General features: G+C 55.0%; 1 protein-coding gene across 4 annotated transcripts in view; it reads right to left on the reverse strand.

Moving 5' to 3' along the window:
- Positions 1-21017, reverse strand: part of TANGO2 (transport and golgi organization 2 homolog) — a 40558-nt gene that overhangs the window by 17197 nt on the left and 2344 nt on the right. For 3 of the 4 annotated variants that reach the window (XM_044243698.1, XM_044243697.1, XM_044243696.1), the window contains exons 2-3: positions 11817-11912; positions 1659-1747 (exon numbers count right to left, since the gene is read on the reverse strand). In XM_044243698.1, coding sequence (XP_044099633.1) covers positions 1659-1747; positions 11817-11872 — 145 coding nt within the window. In that variant the 5' untranslated portion in view covers positions 11873-11912. Of the gene's footprint in view, positions 1-1658; positions 1748-11816; positions 11913-18877; positions 19061-21017 lie in introns of those variants that run through there. The other variant, XM_044243699.1, reaches the window with a different exon arrangement.

Below are 21017 nucleotides of genomic sequence, written 5' to 3' on the forward strand. Positions count from 1 at the left end.
CTTCCAGCTCCAACTGGTGCAGCGCCACTGGGCCCACCCAGCACTGTCGTGAAGCCGGGCCACCCTCCCACCCTGCAGGAGCCCCGTAGCAGCATGCCAGAGACCAACTCCAAATCACTACAAATTGGCCGTGATTTTGGGGCAGGGTGCAGGTTGGAGTGCCTAAGCAGGTGGCCAGGATGGCCAAAGGAGCCCAAGAGGCTAACCCTTCATCTTTGTCCTCATCCACAAAAATACTCAAGAAGTGCCATCAGACCCTCCCCCCACCCACCCTGACCAGTTCCCCCACCCCCAATGCCACTTCAGTCTCCCATTAATGTCCTGCAGCAGCGACACACACAGCCTGCCCCATGCCCATGACCCCCTTCCATTCTACTCCAGCTCAGGATGGTTGGCATGGTACTGGCCAGGCCCACAGGCTCCCTTCAGCCCTCCTCATGTAGCCCTGCAGGCCTGATCCTCAACCTCTGGGAGAGCCATGGCTAGTCCAGCCAAGGATCCCACATACAGCCCCTCTGGGGTTACCATACTGAGGTACTTGAAGCTTACACAAGAGGGGCCTCCTGCCCCCCATTTCTATCCTCATGTCTAGATATTTCCACGGTCTCCTGTGCAGCTTCTGAGGAGGCCAAGACATACCCGAGCGACCTAGCCTCTTGTTTCTCTTGCACTCAGCAAGAGGGGTCTCACCTCACAGCCTCACAGCAGCTTTCCCCCACTACCTGCCAGACCTCCTGTCCACAACACTGCCCTGCCTCAGTGTCCCCACTCCTGTCCTCTTCCCACACGGCACCAGGATGATCCAGCCTGGGCAGTGTTTCCCTCACACCACCGCCCAACCAGTCTATACAGGCCTTCTGTGGAAGTTCCTCAGTTCAGCTCTTAGATATTGCAGGCAAAGCTGGGCACACCTGGTGTCCCCAGGCCCCTGAGGCTACCCACTCAGCCCACTGGGCCCCTGAGTACCCCTGTCAGCTCTGCCAGGCTCCCTCGTACTTCCCTGATGCCCAGCTCACAGGCAAAGAGACCCTGGCCTGGCCAGCACCTGTCCACATGCCTCCAAGTAGACCCCCATGGGCAGAAACTGCTTTCTGTCCACGGGGCTAAGCTGGCAGGGGACACAGATGTCACCTCCACTTCTGCCTCTCTCTGTGGGAACTCCTCACGCAGCTCCCATCTGAGTGTGCTCCAACCAAGACTCTGCTCCCCAAATTCAGACCAGCTCTGAAGCGAGGTGCACCAGCATGTAAACAGAAACATGTGCAGGTGTACAAGCACACATGCGTGTACACACACACACGCACGTGTACACACACACACACCACACAATGACGCTTCACGGGGTGACCGAATGTGAACCTGCACCTCCTATGAACCTGACCACACCCCCAGTGCGAAAAGGTGGAGCCAAATAAACCAACCCATTCTTTCCAGCTACTTCTCTGGGGGTCCACAACACACGAAAACAGGTGGCTGGTGCTGGGTACACACTTAGGGGCTGGTCACCTCAATGCTGGTCCCAGATCCCAACCTGGGAGCCTCCCCCATGAGACCAGTCAGCGTCTACTCATTTGTTTTGCACTTACAATACCAGTTAAAGGCACTCAGGGCCTCCTACTTCCCGCCATGCTGTGGCTGCCCCCTGAGGAAAGACTTACCACTGAGGACTTCATTGTTGTTCCCCCAGAAGTCAGCGACCTTGGATGGTCTGTGGTAAAATTCATCCCTGTTGGCTGCCAAGATGAGCCTGAAAGAGAAAGCATGACTAAAGGTCTCTGGGGAAAACAGAAAAGCTAATGTTTTCCTCCTGTTGACAAAGAAAATCTGCCTCCGTAGCAACAAAGGCAAGTCCTAAAGAGCACATGAACTCTCAGGAAACAAAGGTCAGTGATGGCTCCAGGCGGGTGGGTTTCCTAGGGAGCCTTCGGCCAAGGCTGTCCCCTGGGACCCTGCCAAAGAAAAGAGGAGATGCTGGGCAAAGAAGCATATCCCATCCCGCCCTGCATACCCCACTCACCCATAAAGGGTGGTAGGACCTGCAGAGGGGAGGGCCCTTAGCAGTTGAGACCAAGCGTGTCCCAGGTGCCTCTGCCCTGGCAGAGAGGTACCCCTTCTGTCCACCTGTCCCTCCCCAAGGCCATCCACCGTGAGCCTGTGACTTCCTAGAAATGTGACCATCCCCACCAGAAGGGGCCAGGGTATGCGTTGGAGCAGAGCACAGGCTCTCTGGGGGCTGCTCTCCTGAGTTTTGGGGTGTCTGAGGGAAGGAAGAGGGTAAAAACTTCTGTTTCTCTAGTGGTTTGCATTATGAATCCAACAAGTTTTTTGTTGGCAAGTAGAAAAGATGTCAACGTTTTCAAAAGAGCTCTAGTTTTAACATAAGAAAACATATTTTCTAGGTGGCTTTGCCATTTTAAATAAGAACACAGTGACTGAGTGGGACTGCACGTCCATGAGACATCTCTGGGTCTAAGATGTGATGGCCAAAGGATCCTCCGAGCACCATGGGCAGGTACACAGAGGACACGAGACCAGGAGCTATGGCTTGGCCACCTGTGGTCACACTGGGTCTGAAACCAAGTCAGTCTAGTCAGTGGTCAGACCCCAAGGAGTCTTCCAAAATAATTTCTTTTTTTTTTTTTTAAAGATTTTATTTATTTATTTGACAGAGAGAGATCACAAGTAGGCAGAGAGGCAGGCAGAGAGAGAGAGAGGAGGAAGCAGGCTCCCTGCTGAGCAGAGAGCCCGACGCGGGACTCGATCCCAGGACTCTGAGATCATGACCTGAGCCGAAGGCAGCAGCTTAACCCACTGAGCCACCCAGGCGCCCCCAAAATAATTTCTGTATTGACTCTTAGATGTGTAAGAACATTTAGGGGCACCTGGGTGGCTCAGTCGGGTAAGTGTCTACCTTTAGCTCAGCTCATGATCTCAGCGTCCTGGGATCAAGCCCCACGTGGGGTTCTCTGCTCTTCAGAGAGTCCACTTGTCCCTCTCTGCCTGCCCCTCCCCCTGCTCACGCATGCACTCTCTTTTCTCTCTCAAATAAACAAAATCTTTAAAAAAAAAAGATTTTTATGAGCACTTGCTTTCAGTAAAATGTGAGTTAACAAACTTCATAAAACTGAAAGTGAAACTGGCACCCACACCCACCGCCAAGGCCCACAAGTCTTTCATCCTGTGTGCAACAGCCCCCCCAACTCTGTACCTCCCCACCTAGCCCCAGGCATCAGTAAGGCCAAGGACTGAGGGTACCTCCCCACAGCCCCACCCCAGGCATCAGTAAGGCCAAGTAAACCCTCCAGATCTGCCCTGGAAGTGTCACCACCTTCGGGACACCCATCCAAACTGTGGCAGCTCTCTATCCCCCCCGACACAGCCTTCTGGGCTGCTCCAGGTCTTGGGGACAGGCACTCAGGGAGGAGTCGCTGTCCCTGATACAAACCCCCAGCCATTTCTGGAACAGTCCTCTGCGGCTCCACCTGTCGGACCCTAGCCCCAGGTTCAGGTAGGCAGCCTTAGGGAGAAGCCCCTGGGCCTTGACCCCTATCTTCCACCATATCTGCTTTGTACCTTTCTTCTGTGATCCAATTCTGGATCCACCCCCGCTGGCATAGAGGGTACTGCTCCATGGGCTGCCTGTATGGGCTGGGGACCCTACCCCCCCTGTGGGTGGAGGTCATTCCATGTGGTCAGGGAACAGTGCTCTCCTTCAGACACGCATTCCTGCTCCTCTGCTCACTTGAACGGGTGTGGGGGGGTGGGGGGTGGGGGGGTGGGCCCAGGGAGGTTGGGGAGGTGCTTCCCAAATTGACACCAGTACTATTGGCTTCTGGTCCTGATTCTTATGTAAGTCTCCAGAAAAGGAAAAATTAGGGAGAGGGGAAAAAAAAGCTGACTGAGCAGAACCTTCTGTCCTAAGATTTCCAACTCCCTACTATTTTTAAAACAGGGAGCAGTGACATGCATTTGTTAATAACTAGAAATATTAACTGCTGGGTTATTGCTGCCACAAGAGTTGCTATTTAGGGGCGCCTGAGTGGCTCAGTCGGTTAAGCAGCTGCCTTCGGCTCAGGTGTGATCCTGGGGTCCTGGGGTCAAGCCCCACATCGGGCTCCCGGCTCAGTGGGGAGCCTGCTTCTTCCTCTCCCTCTGTCTGCCGCCCTGCCTACTTGTGCTCTGTCAAATAAAGAAATAAAAATCTTAAAAAAAAAAAAAAAAAAGGAGTCACTATTTCGCTGAATTGCTAGTGGTTTGATGGGGATTCCATTACATATCTAATTGGGAAACATGTGGGCCTGAGTACTCAAATCAAGGCTCCAAGTAAGAGAAAGTACTCCCTCACTCACCACTTCTGGGTGCTGCAACCCCAAAAGGACATCTGTACCACAGCACCCAGGGGCAGGGGCCATGCCCACAAGCCAGGGGCTCTGAGGACAGCAAGTCACCCAAAGCTCTGTTCTAATAACTGAAACCACCAACAACTCATCCCTGATGCGGATTCCTCACCCTGCGACTGGGGGTGGGTCTGTGCATTGTCCCGAGGTACTGGGTGCACACCACCTGAGTGAGCCAGCGCAGGACCCGTGGGGAGGAGTTTGTGCACCACCTGTGGGGCAGGGTCTGTGTACCACGGGGGTGGGAGGGGGTGTTGCCCACCACCTGCGGTGCACAGTCTGCGTAGCACCTGGGGGGGTAGGAGTCTGCGCACAGTCAGGATGGTGGAGTCTATGCACCATCTCGAGGGTGAGCTGTGTGTTGTCTAGAAGGTGAGTCGGTGCACCATCTGGGATGGGCCTGCACACCATCTGGGTGAGTAAATCTGTGACTGTGGGGTGGGGGTGGGGGTCTCTGCACCATCTGAGGGGGGAAATCTGTGCACCCTCCATGGAGAGTTTAGCGCCAGGTAGCAGGTGCCCGGGGCCATGGCCCATGATGTCACCTGCAGTGATGAGTCCCATGGAAGCCACCAGAAGGATGTGACAGCTCGCCCAGCAACCCCTCCAGACTGGAGTCAACAAGGAGACTCAGCTCATGAGTCTCAACAGGCATTTTGGGGCACCTGGGTGGCTCAGTTGGTTAAGTGTCTGCCTTCAGCTCAGGTCATGATCCCAGGTTCCTGGGATTGAGCCCCACATCCAGCTCCATGCTCAGCGGGGAGCCTGTTTCTCCCTGTCCTTCTGCCTGGTGCTCCCCCTGCTTGTGTGCTTTCTTTCTCTCTCTCTCTGTCAAATAAGTAAATAAAAATCTTAAAAATAAATAAATAAAAATCTTAAAAATAAATAAACAAACAAACAGACAGACAGACATTTTGATAAAGATGGTGCTTCTACAACCACGATGGTGTTACCTGACAGGAAGTGTACTGGTTTTCTTTGGGGTCTCACAAATGGCCACACACATAGCACGTGCATGCAGCAGCTCAGAGCGGGGCCTACTTCTCATCTCAGTCTGCAGTCAGGGCCGGATGTGCCGTGTGCTCTGCTCAGCGGCCCCTAAGGTGCCAACTGGCAGGGTGTTGCTGAGACTCAGCATCTTCCTCACGTTCCTGAGGTTGCTGCAGAATTCCTGTCCTCCACCGGGGTCACTCTCAACACCTGGAGGCCACCCCCAGTTCCTGGCCATGGGCCCCTCCAAGCACAGCAGCTTCTCTCTTTAGGAGGGGCCTGGCACCTCTGGAGGTCCCCTGATTACCTCAGACCAACCCAGGACTGCTCCCATTTGACTACCTCCGAGGCAGCCAATTATGGACCTTCATCACATTAGCTAAATCCCTTCGGGTTTAGCCCCACAGTCCCACACACAACCAGGGGAATGGATGACACTGATGTGTACAGCGGGGGCAGGAATCTTGAGAGCCTACCATAGGGGTTACGGGAGCTCACATTTTACTTTGTTATGTCCCGTAGGGTATGACTTTTTTCCAAAAAGCGTGTATCCCTTTGCAAACAGGGGGAGAACTGGAATCCTGGGGAAAGACCGCTGCCTCTACAGAGGAAGGTCATTGGGACCCCAGAGCAAAGCTGCAGCCAGCAGGGAAAATTTCTAAGTCAGCACCTCCCAAGCTGCTCAAATAATTTCTCCTCTGCTCCACTCCTCACTGCAGTGCTGCAGGCATCAGTACCAAAACTGAAAACGAACAGAACGGACATTAGGCACCCAGACAATACTCACACTGGGTAGCCGTCGCCAAAAATTGGAGGTTCCAAGTGCCAGGGCATGGGAGGCAGAAGCTGGGATCACCCAGGAGAATCCCACATCTGGGCAGGGGCAACCCCTATACGGAGTGACACCCAAGGAGACCCCCTTATCAGGGCCAGTTCAGCACCAAGAAGACAGACGGGGAGGCCTGAGGGCATCTGGGGAGTCATACCAGGTCAGTGGGATGTGACATGGGGATGGCTGCCACACCTGGAGGGACAGGTATCCCCAACAGCGAGGGGCAGTGGGATGGTAACATGGGGGACAGGAGGTGTAGGCGATGGGATCCATGATACCAGGGCTGAGCTCAGCATCAGGCCTGGAGATGGTCTGCGGAAGTGGCCATGCTCATTTCACTCCCTGGGCAGCGGCTGAGCTGGCTCCCTCCCTCCCTGCCTGCGCCCAGGGAGTGTCACTCAATGATACACTAGGATTGCTAAATCTGGGCAAAACAGACCACAGGATGCGTGCTCTAGTGGGCTACGCTTTCTCTTGTGGGGAAACAGATGATATGATGATCAAATGAGGCCCAAGAGAAGGAGAGATGCTTTGGGAGCTATGCCTTTCACCAGTAGACCTGCAAAGTGGCAGGCCATAGACCAAGCGCCACCATCGCTGGGCCAGGCCCAGGCAGGGGATGACAGGGACAGGCTCATCTTTCAGGACTCCTGGGAAGCCAGAAAATACAAGCCTGTGAGATCAGCATCCGGCAAGGGTAGAGCCAGGGGTGACACTGCCCATGCCATCAAAGATGAGGCTGTCTCATTCTTTTCTGTAGGGCAGAGAGATGTTTAAATTATTTACATATACAGTTATACAGTTGACCCCTGATCACAGGGGTTGGGGCACCAACCCCCCTTCTTGCACAGTCAAAAATCCATGTATAACTTTTTTTTTTAAATTAAAGCTCTTATCTATTTATTTGGTAGGGGGAGAGAGAGAGAGATGGAGCACAAGCAGGGGGAGCAGCAGAGGGAGAGGGAGAAGCAGGCTCCACACTAAGCAGAGCCCAATACGGGGCTCTATCCCAGGACCCTGGGATTAGGACCTGAGCCAAAGGCAGATGCTTAACCAACTGAGCCACCCAGGCACCCCAAAATCCATGTATAACTTTTGACTCCACTAAAACTTAACTGGTACTCGCCTACTGTTCATCTCAAATCTTACGAATAATGTAAACAATTAATTCATGTGTTATTTATATATTATGTGTATTACATGCCATATTTTTTAAAATAAAGTAATCTAGAGAAAAATAAAATCTTATTAAGAAAATCACAAAGAGGGTGGCCTAGCTGGCTCAGTCGGTGGAACCCTCAACTCTTGTTCTCAGGGTTGTAAGTTCGAGCCCCATGTTGGGTGTAGAGATTAATCAGAAAAAATTAAAAATCTTAAAAAAGGATCATAAGGAAGAGAAAAATACATTTATAGTATCATACTTTAAAAAATCGGCATGGGGGCGCCTGGGTGGCTCAGTGGGTTAAAGCCTCTGCCTTTGGCTCGGGTTGTGATCCCAAGATCCTAGGATCCATCCACCTGTCGGGCTCTCTGCTCAACGGGGAGTCTGCTTCCCTTCCTCTGTGTGCCTGCCTCTTTGCCTGCTTGTGATCTGTCAAATAAATAAATAAAATCTTTTTTTTTTAAGATTTTATTTATTTATTTGACAGAGAGAGATCACAAGTAGGCAGAGAGGCAGGCAGAGAGAGAGAAAGGAGGAAGCAGGCTCCCTGCTGAGCAGAGAGCCCGATGCGGGACTCGATCGCAGGACCCTGAGATCATGACCTGAGCCGAAGGCAGCGGCTTAACCCACTGAGCCACCTAGGTGCCCCTAAATAAATAAAATCTTAAAAAGAAAATAAAAATTAAAAATAAATTTTTTTAAAAATCGGCATGTAAGTGGACTGGCACAGTGCAAATCCACGCTGTTCAGAGGCCAATTTTCTATGGCAAGGATGGCTACCATCCCAGCTACAAAAGTCCCCTTCGCAATCATTGGACCCAGGAGCAACGGTGACTGCAGGGATGAGCTTAACGCACAAACAAAACTAGGTGCTTCCCATTACCCCAAGTGTCAAGAGGCCACTGCATGTGTGATAAAATTAAGGGTGCTTAAGACAGTGCACGGAGCACAGGGTCTTTGATCAGTCCCAGCCACGTGGATTGGCTTGGTGGGCAGCAGAGTCCAAGTGGATGGTGGCCCCAGGACTTGGCTTGTCCAGCTTGGTGGGGGAGAAGTTGGTCTGTACAATGCACAATGATCATACACTGTGAATACATACTTCGCCACCAAACAGAGACATGGACTGATATGGCCTGGGAAGCCTGTGGCATGGCCATCAAAAGACACTCGAGGGTATCAATTTGGCAGTTCCTCAGAAAGTCAAACACAGAATTGCCATATGATCCAGCAATTCTGCTTTGGGGTATCTGCCCCCAAGAGAAAGGAAAGTGGGACTCAAACGGACACCTATATGCAAATCTCCATGGTGGCATGAATCACAATAGCCAAAAAGGGGCAACAGTGCAGGTGTCCATCAAGAGATAAGCGGATAAAACTGTGGTCTTGTATATGGTGGGATGTTACTCAGCCTCAAGAAGGAAGGAGATTCGGACACCTGCTACACCATGACCTTGAGGACCCTATGCTCAGTAAAAGAAGCCAGTCACACAAAAATACTACGGTTCCACTTATATGAGGTCCCCAGAGCAGTCAAGGTCATAGAAACAGAAAGGAGACTGGTGGTTCCTAGGGGTGGGGGGAGGGAAATGGGGAGTCAGTGTTTGGTGGTGACAGAGCTTCAGTTGGGGACAATGAAGGGTTCTGGAGACAGACGGATGGATGGCACGGAAGGTTGCACAACAATGTGAATGTACTTAATGCCACTGAACTGGACATTTGTCCGTGGTTAGAATGGCACACACTCCTATTCCTGCCAGTTATTGGGGGGTGAGGTGTGGGGAGAGGAAGACACAGCAGTGGATGCCAATGCAGGGGACAGAAGCTGGTGCACCCCAGGCCAGGACAGGGATGGCTAAAGCAAGAGGGGTGCTGGGGCAGATCCTGCTGGCCCCATCCAGGGCTTCCTCCCTACCATACTGATGGCCCTGGAGCCTGGCCTGCTCCCCATCCCACTCCAGGCACCGGGAACCTCTCTCTAACCTCAGATAGGCCTAGGCTTGGCCTCTCCTCACTGGATCTGCTGCAGTGTCCCTCCCGAGGCGTTCCCCCACTTGCTCCCCCATCCTTTTCTCCTATCATGCACATACAGAACCACGGACACCAAGGGCCTGTGGCCCACCCATTCTCACGGGCCAGAGAGCCCCACAGCTAGAGCAGGCACTGCAACCCGAAGCCCCTCTTGCCTTCCCACGCAAGAGGGTAAACAAGTGGATTCGGTCAGTCACCAGAGGTGGCAAATGTAGATTCTGGCTCGGGGCTTTGGAATACACTGGAGAGAAACGCCAAGGCTGTCTCGAATCACAATCCATAAGGAGTCGTGGAGAGGTCATGGCAGTGACACACAGATCCTGAGCAAAAGCAAGAGAGACCTCTTTTCCTCCTTCTTCCCATGTTTATTTTACTGATAGAGACTGGCAGTAACTTCGGGAAACACCACATCCAGGGAGGCTGTGGCTAAATGTGGTTGTAAATACAGCCAACAACAGACCCAGGAATTGTCAGACTGCATGTCGCCATGAGAGAAATCCTTCACTTCTCAGTTGAAAACGGAGTCATTTTGTTGGTATATAAGGGTTCACGTTAGCACAGAAGGGCGCACATAAAACCTCAGTAGCCAAAGGGGTCGACCATGTCTGTGATCCAGTCCTTATGATTCAGCCCGGAATTTGCCCCTCCTCATTGCCTCCTCACCATAAAGGAGCTGAACTTTGCGGCTGATACCTAATTAAGTTTTGTCAGTAGAGGGCGCCCGAGAGACACCCCAGAGGGAGAGGCCTCTTGGCCTGGCTACAAGGTGCTTCCTCAGGCTCCTTCTCCAGGTCCCCCAGGATGATTCCCAATATACATGGGGCTTCCCCCAAGCACCCAGTGGCCAGCACCTTTGCCCAGTATCCTCCCACGACAGTTGCCAGCACACTGGAGAGTAGACTCCTAGCAAGTTCTGCTGCTATGGCGCCCCAGTGATTTCTTTCCTAGTCAATGCACCACAGCTGAGCCTCTCCAGCAAAGTCTGGCTCTCAGCCTGAGGGTGGAAGATGGGGCTCTGCCCAGGGCATTCCAATCCTAGTATGGTTAATAATTCTGGATGTTACGCTTCCCCAGCTCAAATAAATCACTGCACCTGGATTCTGCCCACAGGCTGCACCCTGACTCAAAGAGCTCATTCTGCTGGGAGTTGTTCAGGGTCAGCTCCAGGATCCTGGCCTGGCCCTGCTGGCCACTCTTCTGAATGATGGGAACACTGGGGACTCTTCAGTCCCCAGCCTCTGGCCTGGAATGACTTTCATTCAGCACGAAATTAGGCAGCATGGTGTCTGTGCAATTTTGCACAGTGACTCAAATCTAAGAAGCTAGTCAAGATGATTTAAATCATTTCTGGTATAAATTTTAAATGTATTTATTTGTTTTTTAATTTTATTTACTTATTTGTCAGAGAGACAGCGAGCACAAGCAGGGGGAGAGGCAGGCAGAGGGAGAAGCAGGCTCCCCACCAAGCAAGGAGCCCCATGTAGGACTTGATCCCAGGACCCTGGGATCATGACCCAAGCCGAAGGCAGACACCCAACCGACTGAGCCACCCAGGCATCCCTTGGTATAGATTTTTAAATGATGAAAACTTCCCAAGCAATTGCACTAGTGATCAGTTTAAAATATCATTTCGGGGGCACCTGGGTGGCTGGGATAGAGCCCTGCATCGGGCTCCCTGCTCAGTGGGAGCTTGCTGCTGCCTGCTGCTCCCCCTACTTGTGCACTCACTCTCTCACTCTCTCTCGCTCTCTGTCTCTGTCAAATAAATAAATAAATAAATAAAATGTTTATTTGGTTTTTTAAATGTCATTTTTGGTTTTGGGTTACCTCTCAGTCTCATACCTGGAGAAACGTAGATGAATTCCCACTAGGTTGCCCCAGGGAACAGAGGGGCACATCCAGAGCCCAGGGTCATGGGGAGCGGGGGGGTTGCATTGGATCGTGTCTTACCCCTTTCTGGCCTCAGTTTCCCACCTCCTCTGCTGGTCTCCCAGCTTCCCCACCCCTACCCTCATTCCCCCAGTACAGGACCCACAGACCCTCTGTTGCCACCACCACCCAGATTTTCCACTGGCAACACAGACCAGCCAATCCAAACGGGGCTTTTGCTCATCAAACCAGTTCTGCCACCCCTGGTGCCCCTGTCGAGACCACAGGGGCGCACCCCTGGCTGGCCACATGTGGCTCCTCTGTGCTGCCCACACAGCTACCTTAAGCAGTGAAGTCTCTGTATGTCAGTTCAGCGTTCCTGCCACAGAGCGGTACTCACTGCCACAACCCATACTGAGTAACCACCGTGGGACAGGGCAGGCCCAGCCTGTATAGCCTGTCCCCACCAGGGCACTAGCAGGACAGTGGGGACCCTGAGGCCAAGCGGAGGACCGCAGACACAGAGCAAGGGGGTTACCTGTATGCATTTTTAGAGACAGGGCGAGGATCAAACTTAAAGAAGATGATGCACATGGATCCCTGAGAGTGGCTTTGTTCACAAAGGATCACCAGTCTGCGGGAAAAGGAAAAAAAATGCATTGAATAAATAGCAGACAACACAACACTGCCTTCCTGCACTTGCAGTGCTCCCTAGCCCAGAATGACCTGCCTCCAGGATGCCCCTGACCCTTACGGGGCATGGCAGAATATGCCAGACAACATGATGCTCATCAGCACCAGCCAACCAGCTCCCTAAGTGTGCACACACATCAGCATGGGCCAGACTATCCCGTGCTGCCTGCAAGGCTCACTGGTCCTGGCCACACCACGTGAAGGCTGGCCACAGGAGCAAGAATGAGACCCACAGGCACAGCTGGGGCATCCGGTGGGCACCCTGCCCCACCACACCTGGGTGGCCCTGTGGTTTGTTCCATCCCCTCCACCTAGCCCAAACTATCCCATCCCCTGGCAATGGCACCTATTCCAGGCCCCAGCCCCCAAGGAAGGGCTGTATCCCATCTGACCGGCCTGGGGACGCCAGCCCACGCCATCCACCCACAACAGCACAGATGCAGCCTGGGGACCCATGTAAGCAGGTGGGCCCAAGGGGCAAAACGCAGGTGCTGGTGAAGTGGACAGGCAGCCAGGTCCCAAGGAGCGAGGACAAAGTACCTACTCTTGTACATGCAGGCCCCGGGCCTGGCGGCCTCTAGGCCCACCAGATATTTACCCCCAACCAAGCTGAGGATGGAGATGAGCTCCTGAGGCCACTGACCCTGGACAAAGTGGCTGTGAGGGGCTCTGGTCCTGTATGTGTGCCTAAACCGGGGCACGGCTGTAGGGCGGAGCCAGAGGCCAGGGCCAGGGAATGGATGACACAGAGGCTGCGGAGGTATTGAAGGGAGCCAAAAAAGATACCCCCAGAAGAGCCTCATGAGCAAGGGAGGTGAGGGAGTGTTCGGCAGATGTGCGTGCATGTGAGGCATTGAGGTCTGCGCGCATGTGCGAGTGTACAGCCACGGTGGGTATCTGCGTGTGTGTGCTCCCGCCTATGCCTACATGCTGGCATGTGACTGCGTATGTGTGTGCATGAGCCTGAAGGAGGCCGCTGAGCTCCCAGTGAGCTAGCCTGGGGCCCCTGGGACTGGGGAGGGTCCATGTGGTACCCTGCCTATCCCCCACCCCAAAAGAGTAAGCACATAGTGCCTAGTAGAGCAGGGTTTGGGGTCTGCATCTGTAAAGAGGGTCTGTGAATTGGGTCCCAGCTGGGAGAAGGTGGGATGTGATGCCCAGACCCTGCCCATCCTTGCTCCAGGTCTCAACATAAACCACAAAAACTGTGCCATTCCTAAAGCCATGGCAGGGTTGGGGGGGCCAGGGGTACCAGCCTGTTGTGAGGGCTGCTGGCACAGTGATCCCTGCAGGCATGGGAGGAGGAGGAGAAGTGGGCAAGAGGGGCTCTAATTCAGTGCCCCAAGACAGGGTCCTTACCACCCACACACATACAGTCCTGAGAGAGGCGGACCCCGGCCATGGAATGGGGCAGGGGAACAGAGGAGAGGTGAGGGCCCCCCTCTAGACCCGCACAACTGCTCCCAGTTCTTAGGTCTCTGAAGTGAAACATTTTCTGTTTGGGGACTCACAGAAGGAGGACATTCCCACCATGCCAACACTGCCCTCTAAACTGTACCAGCACCCAAGTGTGGGTGGGTGGGTGGACAGGTGGTAGGGGATCTGGCCACAGAGCATGGAAAAGCCAAGGAGGGGCTGAAGCCCAAGGCTGGCACTCTGGACACGACCACAGCTCGGGGCCACATGGAGGTCTTCCTGTGGCTGACACCACGCTGTCCCTGCCTCGCCACTCCTTTCAGCTCACTGATCTGGCTGGCCTGGGAAGTAGAGGGAGGGGGTCAGGGAGAAGGGCTCCACGCCACTACTGTCACCACTGGCTCCCACAGGCCCTAGAGGGATCCCCACGACTCAGTCTCATGTCCCCTCTGCCCTAGCCCCTGCAGGCACGAGCACAGTGATACCATCCCTGTCCTTGGTAGAACCCTCGGTTGTGCAGGTGACATCACCATGGTGACCAGTGCCACTGCAGAAATGCAGGGTGCCAGGAGATGGAGCTGAAAGCAGTGCCTGATGCAGAAGAGGTCCCCGAGGTGACAGCAGCACATTGGGTTCCCACCCTTGGCTGCCGGGGTAGTGCCCACTAGGGCCAGCATCCTAGGCTTACCTGATGATATCAAGACTGGTGGGCAGGCTGCTGGAACTGACCCTTCTAGTAAAATGCTTGAAAGAATATGAAAAGATCTTAAAAGCACCCAAGAACTAACAAGGTCATGCAGGATTTGGCCAGTATCTCAGAGAACGTGGAAACCCAGAAAAAAAAGAGAGCAGAGTACGCTGGCTATTCCCTGGGGCACTGGCCTATGTGGGCAAACTGGGCTCTGGTGGCCGTGAAGGTGAGGGAGACTGAAGATAAGGCCCAGGGCTGCCCCAAGATGGGACTGTAGTAGGAAACCCTCCCCTGAGTGGAGCTGGGACCCTGAAAGGCACCACTCCTAGGGTGAGGGTGGGCTCTATCCTCAGCCACCCCCAGGTGCCACAGGGACAGCACACAAAGTGGGGAAGAAGCTCTGAGAAGTCACAAGAGCACAGCTGGGGCCACACTGGGGGCCCAGGGATCCTCATGCCAAGACTCGAATTGACAGTGCTCCTCAACACCTGGAGAACCGAAGTTCTCATCTTCACGCTAGACCTCTGAGAAATCCCACCAATCATTTCCAGGACAAAGAGCAGGACAATCAGAAAGAACACCACATGACGAAACCCAGCACCATAAGCAAGGAGCAGCGGAAAGTGATCCCCCACACATCTCACAAAACCACCAGGCTCTGACTGCAGAAAAATGAAGCTGAAGAACATCTGCAGGAAAAGGATCCAAGAAAGAAGAAACCAGGAGGTCCGCAAAGCACCAGAAAGGACTTTTAGTACCAGAAGCTCTGGGAACCACAGATTAAAATCAGCAGTGGATTTACGATGAGCAGATTAGACAGGGCTGATGAGACCGGTCAAATTGTCCAGAACGTGGTCCAGGGAAGTAGAAAGCAAATGGGGCCTCCTGGAGTCCTAAGTGCCCCAACCCACCAGGGGCAGCAGGTGGTCACCTGCCACTTGGCCATTGTCCACCACAGAAGTCACAGGCCTTCTCACTCCCAGGGAGCTGGTTTCTCCCACAAAAGAGAACACTGCAAGAGAGGTCAACTGCCACTGCCTATGGCAACCAGGCCAACCAGGGTCAGTGGGAGGAGCCCTGCCAAGCCATCAATTCTGAAATCCCACCCACTCAGAGCCCCACCAGGACAGAGGATGGTTCTGAGGCTTATTCTACCAGGGACACGCTGTCCCACCAGGAACATGCAGCTCTGGGTTATCAGAAGAGGCCATGATGTAGGCCTTGGCCTGCTGTGCACCTCTCTGGGCCGTGTGCCTAGCTGCTGGACAAGGCCATCCACTGGGAGCAGCTCTGGCTACTGATGCTCACAAGCCAGAGGTAGAGCCCTCCAACTTGGCTGTGGGACCTCACCATCCTAGCCAGCCCATGTGGGTGGCAGCCCAGCCCTCCAGACAGTGGCAGCAGGAAGGGCTCTGTGGTTGGAGGGAAGGCCACTGATGGATCTCCAAGCAGCCTGGCGCCAGACGTGTGGGCACAAAGCCCAGGGCTGCGGCCTCGATGAAGACGTGGTCATTGGGAGGGAAGGACCAGAGGAAAGCCAGCCCCTGGGGAGGGGACCATCAGGAACTGCCTTTCTCTCCAATCCCTCACCCCCCCACTCAAGCCAGGCCCGCTGCCCACTGCCCCACCCCTTCTCAGATACATGTCCCACCACCCCCTGCAACCTCCTTCACCTAGGCAGGTCTCATGGGTGCAGAGCCCTTCTCCCAGCATGCCCCCACCCAGGCCCTGGTGAAATCCTCCCTGACATCCTACTTGTTGGGCCACCTTCTCCCTCCTGCTGACTTGCAGGGCTCCCCGAGTGAGCTCTGGATACAGACACTGTGGTCCCAGGCACTGTCCCACAGGCTAGGCACAGGCTGGAACCACTAATGGGCAAACAGCGTTCTGCTCTTGCCATCGCACACCTGCCTGCCTGGCCACTCGGGGCACTAAGACAACACTGTTCTCCACTACCCATGGTTCCGAGGCTGGCACAGTGGGAAAAAGATGGGGACAGGCCTCTGTAGGCCCCACCATGCCATCTGGGGCTGGGGTTCATCCATATTTGGTGGTTTCTTTCCTCGTCATGGGGAACTCACCCTGGAAGGACACCGGAGCTGGTAAAATGTGTAAAGGAGGGTGGAGTCCCAGGCAATAGTGTGCCTGGCTTTCTCAGTGACATCCCCGCCCCTCTGGTCCCCACCTCCACCAGGCATATAAGCCTGGGCCCTCGTGGAGTGTCTGCATCCCCATGGCAGCCTCCAGGCCAGGGGCAGCCCAAAGCTAGAGGAAGAGACGGGCAGGAAGGTCCTGGGGAAGTCTGATCAGGAACCTCACCCATGGACCTTGGCAACCTCGGTGGCGGGGGCGGGGGGGACACCTTGAGGTAGCAAAGCTTGGCAGCATCCAAGCAGTGAAGCACGCTGCACCCAACCCTGCCTGTTGCGCCCAGGATGCTGTGGGCCCCAGGAGGTGAAGGAGGCAACAATGGTGGTATGCACACACACACCCTGGCTTGCAGATGGCAGCTGAATGTCATACACCCGTCCTTTTCACATGGGAAGGGTTCCCCTTCCCCTCATTTGGCCTCACAGCAACCAGGAGGGCAGCACAGGTAACCCCATGCATGCAAAGGAGTACCCCCACCAAAAAGGGGCAGGTGCCACAGAATCTGTTCCTCTGGGAGGGTGACACACAGACCCAGAGAAGGCCAGGCCCCCGGTGCCACAGAGCAGAGGACAGGACAGCCAGGGAAAACTTTCCCATGCCAGGTGCTTCACAGGTGTGATTCCCCTCTCCCCAAGAGCTCTGGCAGTGTGCCTAAGGTCACACAGGAGGCCTGTGGAGGCGTCTGCTGGCTGCGCTCAGAGCAAAGGGGCAGGCACACATGGGCTGTTGGAACCGAGTGGGCCTCCCAACCCTGCGTCTGCTCCTAGGCAGCCTCCCAGAAGGCCAGGACACCCCCAGCACCGCACCTCAACACCACTCCGGCCCACCCACAAACCACCACACCCAGTGCCTTCATGGAATCACTAAGAAGCCAACATGCCCGCTGCAGTGTTCTCTTAGTGGTCAACCCTGGGAAAGCTGGTGATAGGTGACAGAAAGTCCCCACGTCCACACATGGTCCCACTAGGGGCGCTTTCTCACAAAAGCCACAAACTCAAGGGTACAGCCGGGCCTCGGAGCTGCCCACAGGGATGGAAGAGCCCAGACAGCAGCCCAGACCCATGTGAGCAATGGGGCTGGAAAATGGAGCCTACGAGGTGGCCAACCATCCTGACAGGGGCCCCAGAACACCCGCAGGGCACAGAGGCTGAGGGTGTGGGGTCGCCTATCATTTCAGGCTGTGTGTACCCAAAGAGATGCTTCCTGGACTATTCCACAGAGAAAACGAGAGGGCTGGGCCCCACCGGTGAGGAGGCGGCCTCAGCAATCACTCGCTCAAGAGCATCGGCCCCATGGCTTCCCAGTGACGCCACTTTCCAGAACTCACAGAGACTCTCATAGCTGCAAGCGGCTACCAGGCAATCTTCATCACAAGCAAGATTTCACCTGAGAAGCCGACCTCTGTGACCCAGTGATGACTCTGTTGTAAAAAACTACCCAGGCCTTTCCTGGAACTGAATAGGGCCCGCGTGCTACAGTCCCTGGGCATACCTGAGCCCCAGCAGGAAGGACCTACGAGGTGTGAGGCCAAAGCAGAAAGTTCACTTCAAACCAAAGCCATGGGCTGCCCCTTTCTTCTCTCTGAGAAAGCCAGAGGAAGTCCTCCCAGCTCCCTGCTCCTGCCTTCCCCTACTCTGAGCACTTGGTACGCAAAACTCGAAGAATGGGTCCTGAGTCTCATATCAGTTCTTCTTAGCACTGGAAGCTTTCCAGGCACTTCCAGCCCATCTGCTGATAAGGCTTTTGAGAGTTCTCAGCATGCTCCACACTGCCTGCTACTCGCCCCCTCCCCCACTGCTGCCTCTGAAAACTGTCCACTCCAGCTGGGGCCTTCCTCTTCCTCCCCTGCCTTCCAGAAGAACCAACAGAGCTGTCCTACCAGCCAAGGGCAGCCAGGTACATGCCGACATACAGCATAACCAGGCTTTTCATCTGACTCAAGCCCCAAACCTCACTCCACATGGGGTCTAACAAGAGCACTACAAGGAAACGACTTGAGCTGGTGGGCAGACAGCCCGGCCAAACGTGGGTCAGGGCCACACGCCAAGACACACAGTGACAGCTGCTGTGGCTCAGGTGAGGGCCATGTGGGGACAAGGCTTGGCACCTGGATGGACTGATGGTGAGGATCTGCTTCTCTGGCCAAGAAAGGCACGTCCACAACCCCACAGAGGCTCATTAGGAGAGAAGGCAAGTGGGGCCCAAGGGCCACAAGGACCAGACCTCGCTGTTGCCGCTAGCCCAGATGAGGAAGGGTGTGGCCAGGGTATGAGGAGACCTCACCACTGCTGGGGGTGCTCACTGACCCCCATGTCCCTCTTGTGCATTCCAGATGCCACCCAGATGCTCGCCCACCCAGCCTGGGGGTTCACAGTCATCACATACCAATTGTGCCCGCCACCCACCCCACACCAACCGGCACCATCTCCTCCAGCATTTGCAACAAGGCTGGCCCCCTTCCCTTCCTCCCAGCACACCCATCCCCCCACACCTGCGACCCACTCGTCCATCCCCAGCCCAAGGCTCCACACCGCCTGTGGCCACAAACAGCAGCTCCCGTGGGCCAGTGGAGTCTGTGGTTGTGGTTCCCACCATCAGGTTATCCAGGAGCACATATTCTCATCTGGAAAGTTTCCAAGTATACTCACTCTGCAAAAGCCCTGTATCTTGTCGGCAGTACGCCTCCAGATATTTCTCAGCGAAGTATGGGTGTATGCCATGGGGTTACACACACACAGGATCCCGCTGCCCTGTCCTCCTGCTGACTGGCTGTGCAGAGCTGTCCTCACCAAGGGGCAGCTGTCCCCCAAGGCTGCTAGCCGCTGCTTGGCTTCCCCGGAGGACATACCCCTTCACTTGGCCACTTGGCTCTGCTGGATGTTTCAGTCCCATCACGTTTCTAGCCCCTGCAGAGTGCCACAGAGGAGCCCCATGCCCAGGCTCTGCAAATAGGCTGCAGACCTTCCTAGGGCAGAGATGGAGGAGGCGGAATGGCTGGGTGGAGGAAGATGCTCTCAGGTGAGCAGACCTGGCCCGGCTCCCCCCAGACATCCAGTGCAGGTACCACTGGCTGGGTAAAGGTGGATCCCGCCAGCACCACAGCCTGCCGCTGCTGCCCTCCTTGGGGTGGCAGGAAACACTCACTACAGTTATACTGGCAACTCCCAGGGGCCACGCACCTTACAGCCACCTGCCTGCCCGCATCCACGTATCACCAATTTGGGTATTAAACCCTGGACTTCTGCCGCACTGATCTGCAGGGCAGTGCACGTGGTATGGGCAGGCTCACGGCCTATCTGTTCCACCGGTAGCCAATATTTCCTCCCCGTCATGCCCCTGTCCTGCAGCCTTGCCCGTGCCACTGCCCATTGGAAAGAGTCTGTTTCTTTACCACAAGTTTTCCCCATCACTACCGCAGAGCAGCCGCCTTCCCTGTCCCAAAGCAAAAGGTCCTTTCCCTTGCCTTCTTTATATGGTTGTACCTTGACTTAGTTCTCAGGTGAGCCTGTGTCCTGCTCCAGAGGGCAGTGTAAGGTATGGACCCCCCCTTGCTTCTCAGGTGCCAGGCGTCAGGTCTGTCCCACCTCAGTCATACCCTGGACATGCAGTCACTGGGCTCCACAGGGTCCAGCATGTGAGGCAGGCCTCTTAGCTTCAGCACACACTCTGGCCAAGTCTCCCTCTTGGCTATTCATAGAATCTTTAAAGAGCCTAATGAATGGTGCTGGGCCATGCCCCACCCCCGCTCATGATTACCACCCCCCCCCAAACACTAGGCAGGAAGCACAGCAAGCTGGTAAGTCTTGAATGAGCCCTGGAGCCCTGGAGCCCTGGCTCCCCGGCTCCCCAGCAGCCCCATGGCAGCACAGAGAGCACACCGCCTTGGCACGGGTACCAAAGCCAGAAATAAGCCAGCCTCATCCCTAAGGACACAAGTCAGGGAAGGGCCATCTGGTCTGGGGAAAAAAGGGGACAGCTGGGTGCTCGCACACCTTTTTAATATGGATGCTAGTGGTGTGGCTGGTGGGCTCCCTGTATAAGCCGTGGGGCTGGAAGTTTAAAACACGTGCACTCTCGCTGCAGGTGTGTTTTATGTGTCCTCTCATGGGAAGGCTGGCATAGCGAGGAAAGCAAGGCCAAGAAAGAGTCTGTCCATGGGAGACCCGGCCAAGAGCAAACGCAGCACTGGTGCAAAACCTTCAAAGCAGAACCCAGCACAGCAGGGCTGCTGTAGAATTCTGCACAATGACAGCAGCCCCTGAGCAGAGAGCAAAACCACACCTGACAACAGGGGTGCCAAGGGAGGCGAGGGGACCTGCCCCCTCGGTGGGAGCACTTCCCTTTATCAGCTGGAAAGGCCCACAGGCCTCTGGATGGAGGAGAGACGGCCAAATCAGAATGCAGCCAAGAATGATGGGGATGCGCATGAATGAGTGGGGAGCTTTTATGGCTTCCAAGGGCCTAGACTCCCAGAAAGGGAGGCTCCCCGTTCTTATCACGTTCATCTCTCACTGGCTGGCTGCACACGTGAAGGCAGAATCTGCAGCTCCATTTCACTCGGGTTAGCCAGCCTGTCTATCTGGTCTTGAGGGGCCACGCAGAGGACAGGGCCTTTGGGCTTCATGTACCTGGGCTAAGGAGCCAGACAGCCCGGCCTCCCCCAGTGCAGACCAGGCTATCACTGTGGCAGTCCCCAGGGGCGGAGCTGGAAAGCGGGCACTGCTCTTTTTGCGTGACGCATCATGTCCTCCCGGCGGCTGCCAGCCGAGGACGTAAACACACATGGGA

Source organism: Neovison vison, chromosome 3, assembly GCF_020171115.1.
Source record: "Neovison vison isolate M4711 chromosome 3, ASM_NN_V1, whole genome shotgun sequence".
Taxonomy (NCBI): domain Eukaryota; kingdom Metazoa; phylum Chordata; class Mammalia; order Carnivora; family Mustelidae; genus Neogale; species Neogale vison.